At 39.4% G+C, this 4,872-nt stretch overlaps 1 protein-coding gene across 1 annotated transcript; it reads right to left on the reverse strand.

The window, feature by feature from the left end:
• Positions 1–501: 501 nt before the first annotated feature.
• Positions 502–1,390, reverse strand: LOC147928969 (putative LRR receptor-like serine/threonine-protein kinase At1g56140). Its single transcript, XM_087486343.1, has 5 exons — positions 1,374–1,390; positions 1,215–1,321; positions 905–1,139; positions 717–834; positions 502–609 (listed from the first exon to the last, which is right to left on the reverse strand). The coding sequence occupies exons 1-5, from the start codon at positions 1,388–1,390 to the stop codon at positions 502–504; spliced, it is 585 nt and encodes a 194-aa protein (XP_087342469.1).
• Positions 1,391–4,872: the final 3,482 nt, after the last annotated feature.

Here is a 4,872-nt window from a genome sequence, read left to right on the forward strand (position 1 = left end):
TTAAAGGAAACGACAGAGAATTAGCGGCTAATTCGTCAAATCGATAAATTGGACAAACCACTCTAGGTCGTCCATCCTTGTTAGAACTTGTCTTTCATCTTGAAAGCTCGTCGAGCTCACTTTGTATTGCGGTCTTTGAACAAGCCCTGACTTACATCAATAAAGAGAATCTTCGAAATAATTTAATCAAAACAACCCTTTCATTGTGAACAAATTAGGACATCAACAGATATATAGATAGAGGAGAAACATTGTCATCTCCCCTCGTTGATCTTGACTCCAAGCATTGGCTTAAAGTCACCATCTCTGGGAGTCACAAACATCGTGGAGGAGGACGAAGAAGTGCTTGTGTCTTAGTTTTAAAGGTTGTAAAAGAGGAGCTTGATGTGTCATCAACTGTCCAGTCGGTTAGGTAGCGTGGCTTAGAGGTTACATCACTGACCTCAACGTCTCTTGAAAGCATCGCCACCACTCTTGACATAGGTGGTCTTATGTCTGAGTTCACAACAGAGCAATTTTTATCATGCGTTCCACTTTTTCCATGCTAAATTCAGTCAGCTCCTGATCGATTACTTCAACTTCACGGTTTTTCTCGTATAGATTGCATGCCTATAAATTGTACACCACAATTATATCAGCTTATACCATTTCCAGTGAAAATATATTTAACTTATAACAAGGACGTACCCATTGAAGAAGATAATATTTTTTATCACTCGGGCGCACAAGATTTTCCTTCCACTAGCTAGCTCAAGAGCCACAACACCAAAGGCATACACATTTGTTTTCTCTGTTAGATGTCCACACATGGCATACTCTGGCGCAAGATATCCACTACATTGGTACAACATCATTTGTTATTGTTGGAATGAAGAAAATTAGTAGAGGGTTTGGGGATACGTACATGGTTCCTGCCACTCTTGTACTTATGTGGGTTTTCTTGTCATCATATAGCTTTGCAAGCCAAAAATCAGAAACTTTTGGGAGCAGCTTAGAGTCAAGCAAAATGTTGTTGGCCTTCACATCCCTGTGTACTATGCAAACACTTGCCTCCTCGTGGAGGTAGTCTAGACCTCTGGCAACTCCCAGGCGTATCTCAAAACGGGTTGGCCAATCTAGATGTAAAATCTTTTCACCTCCTGCAACATCCCAAAATCAGCTTAGAGCATAGAATCAAAGATAAATAAGTACTAATCTTGCTGATCATTACTAACCATGGCCAAATATTGCATGATCGAGACTGCCATTAGGGAGGTATTCATATACAAGCATACGATGATCTCCTTCATTGCAGCACCCGTAAAGCTTTACTCGGTTGCACCTGCAACAAATTGTCCCTTACCATGTCTGGATCCAACCAACAACACTTTAACCACGATCTCTCTTCCATCATTCAGCTGTCCCTGTTGAATTAATTTGTTAAGTAATAACAAAAACACATTTGTTCATTTTCAGGTTTTGGACAATGACTTTCGGGCGACTTTCCGGCCAAATTCTGGCCAAATGGCTAAACAGAAGTTTCAGGTCAATAGTGTAGTGGAAAGCTGGTAACGAGTACTACAAGATGGTATACTCATACGTCCAAAACAGAGTTGAATTGAATGAGAAATAAGAGTGTGAAGTGAGTAACTTGGGATGTTAGGGGAAAAGTCCTACATTGGAAATAGGATGTGTTTTTCACTCCTTTATATATGATTTCACACTCTTCTAGTTTCAAAAGTGTGTAGAAGGAACAGGGAAGGTTCCCACACGTGCGTCGAACCGAACCGGGCCGGGCTGGGCGCAGGTGTGGGCAGTGGGCCATGGGCCTTGGGCTCTTGGGAATTCTCGCCTCGCCAAGACTTGCCATGAACTCCAAGCGACTTGGGCAGTACTCCAATAATATTCAGAGAATATTCTCTTGAGACCCTTAAGACCCTACCTACTTACACTATATATAGAGGCGCAACCTCTCATTATTTATCAAGCTCAAAAACACAAAGCTCTTTTCTCTTTGGCTTTGTTCAAGCTTCTCTCTCTTTCTTCGTCCAAGTAAGTTCTCGAGAGTATAATGTAGATCTATTTGTGATCGGTTGTATCCTGGGATTCATAAATCGTGATTGTCCAAAAGCACTTACGACCAAATTATTGAATTAAGGAAAGAGATATCATATCTCGCCTCCGTGATTTATTTTATGCTTTAATATTATCTTGTTGTAATTCGTTTCTGATTTTGTTTATTTAATATAATTTGCATCTTTTCTCAATTCGATTTTTGCGTTCCTAACATTCTTAATTCAATAAATCCGCTTTCTGCTTATCGCTTTAAAAGGATTGAGAATTTTTTCGAATTTTTCAGTTTAAAAACGATTCAAAATCTTCTAAAAAACTATTTCCGCTTTCATCTTTGGGTGCTTACGCGGACATTTTTAAGAATAACACTTTTATTTTATTTCATTCTTCTCTACTCTCTCTGGTTTCCACGAACGCTCTTAATTGAGTGATTTTGTGAAACGTGAAACGAGTTTCCACGAACGCTTCTTAAGCGAGTTTGCAAAACTTATTCAGGGTAATTAAATTACTTGAATTGTCTTATTAATATACTAATCAGATCTGTTTATTTTGAAACACTAAAATGTTTGGAGACAACACGAACAACGTTGACGGTGGTAGAGTTCCTAAGACCTCTGTTGAAACTCCTGAAGAGTTGTCTTCACGTCTTGCTAAAGAACTTGCAAACACGAAGCTTACCGACTCTGGTTTGGAAAAAGTGCGCCGAAATCTGTTCGGTAATGGATCAAACCACATGGGGATAACACATTTGGCTTCCCAAGGGATGATGCCAGATAAGTTTGATGACAAATCTGGGTTCAAAACGTGGCAAAACAAGATGTGCTACTAGTTGGCCAGCATGAACATGGAAAGATACCTCAGAGAGGATCCACCAACGGTTCCACAAGGTGACACTGATGTGTATGTGGTTGGAAGTATGAATAGTTGGGTTCAAGGAGACTATTGTTGTAAAGGTCAGATTTTGAACCGTTTGGTCAATGATCTGTACGACCTCTACAGTATGTACAAGACTTCAAAAGCATTGTGACTGGCTTTGGAGAACAAGTACAAGACTGATGTGTCTAGGATGCAGAAATTCTCAACTACGAAGTTTATGAACTTCAAGATGGTTGATTCCAAACCAATTATGGAAAAAGTGGAGGCTCTTCAATGCATCTTTCATGAGATAGATTTTGAAGGGATGTCGATCTGCAACATCTTTAAAACGAATTGCTTGATCGAGAAGGTACCACCAGGCTGGTCGGATTTCAAGCATTACCTTAACTTCAAACGTAAGGCAATGTCTCTTGATGATCTCATCCAAAGGTTGAGGGTTGAGTTCAACAATCGTGGAGCCCATTCTAGTGCTCAAAACCAGGGGCATGATGTCCATGTAGCTAAGCATAAGACCAAGTTGAAAGGCAAGGGTAAAGGGTTCTCTATTCCTCATAAACCTTTAAAGGTGTCCTCTGGAACAACCTTTAAGAAGAGTAATGTAAGACCCCGACCCTAAAATCCCATACATGGCCGTACATGCCAATAAAAATTCTTAGGGCCTATTTAAATTCTACTCGTTTGTTTAACAATATGCAACAGCGGTTAAGTAAAAGAGGTAAAATTAACTGAAAATATGCATTAATAAATTCAATAGGTTCAATTATCCCAAAACGCCATGCAAGGTACTAGTACAAGTCCTTAAAAATATTAAACCATAATTAAAACTACCCAAAGCCACCATCCTCTCCCTCCCTTGCCTCCATCACACGAGCTGGTCAGCCACTAAATTCTTGGTCATCGGACCTATCCTCTCCTGCGTCCATAAAAGGAGACGTAAGCAAACAAGTTTGCTTAGTGGAGCGGTCATCCCATCTCACTAGGCTCAGTTCAACATTCTTATCTGACACAGGGTATATTTAAATCAAGTCAAGCAAGTCAAACAATTCACATCGGACACTCGCCTAAATCACTTAGACCAACCTCCTTTCATATTGCAATAGAAATCATTAACCATTAACCATGACAAGCAAGCAAACAAGATTAAATAACCGCGGGTCAAGAGATCAACCATGGAACTCGGCCACAGTCACGCACTCACCTTCGGTTTTGACCTACGGTGATATTCTCTTGGTTCTTATGCCCAAATCTGATCCCCGCCTCTACACGGACATACCAACATTGTTATCAACCGATGTATCAACCATATCCTAACGACGGATCAAGCTGGAAGAACACTTACCGTTCTCTTCCCGACTTAGACTTCTAAATCTATATTAAATTGTAAATAATGGGAATCAAAACATATGGATTTTGAAATAACATGTTTTATCCTTGGATTTGAATCCTTCTATTTTACACTTTCAAATCCATGCAAATCCATTTAAAACATAATGTGGATTTTGAAATCCAAAACCAAATCATTAAGTGAATAACATGAGATTTTAACAAGTATTTGTAAATCATATAACCAATAACACATAATTTTGATAAGTATTTTAAAATCAATGATTGAATAACACATGATTTTTGTATGGATTTTCAAATCCATTAAAATCATAGAACCAATACCCCACCTTAGGATTTCTCGGATTTAAGCTCTATGGAAACTCTTCTCTTCTTTTCTCCTCTTGCGGCGGCCAAAGGGTTTATGTGAATGCTCTCTCGAGAGCTTAGGGTCTATCCTATATATATAGGGTCGACTAAACCGCCTAAAGTTTCCTTGAAACGATAAGCCTTATCGTCCCCTAAATTCCCATATTTTTTGCATCTATCCTTATCCGACCAACTTTGCCTTTTCCGCGAGTTTCCATTTCTCTCGGGTTTCCATTCCCGTGAGTCGGCTTA

Source organism: Camelina sativa, chromosome 14, assembly GCF_030686135.1.
Source record: "Camelina sativa cultivar CO46 ecotype springtype chromosome 14, ASM3068613v1".
Lineage (NCBI taxonomy): Eukaryota > Viridiplantae > Streptophyta > Magnoliopsida > Brassicales > Brassicaceae > Camelina > Camelina sativa.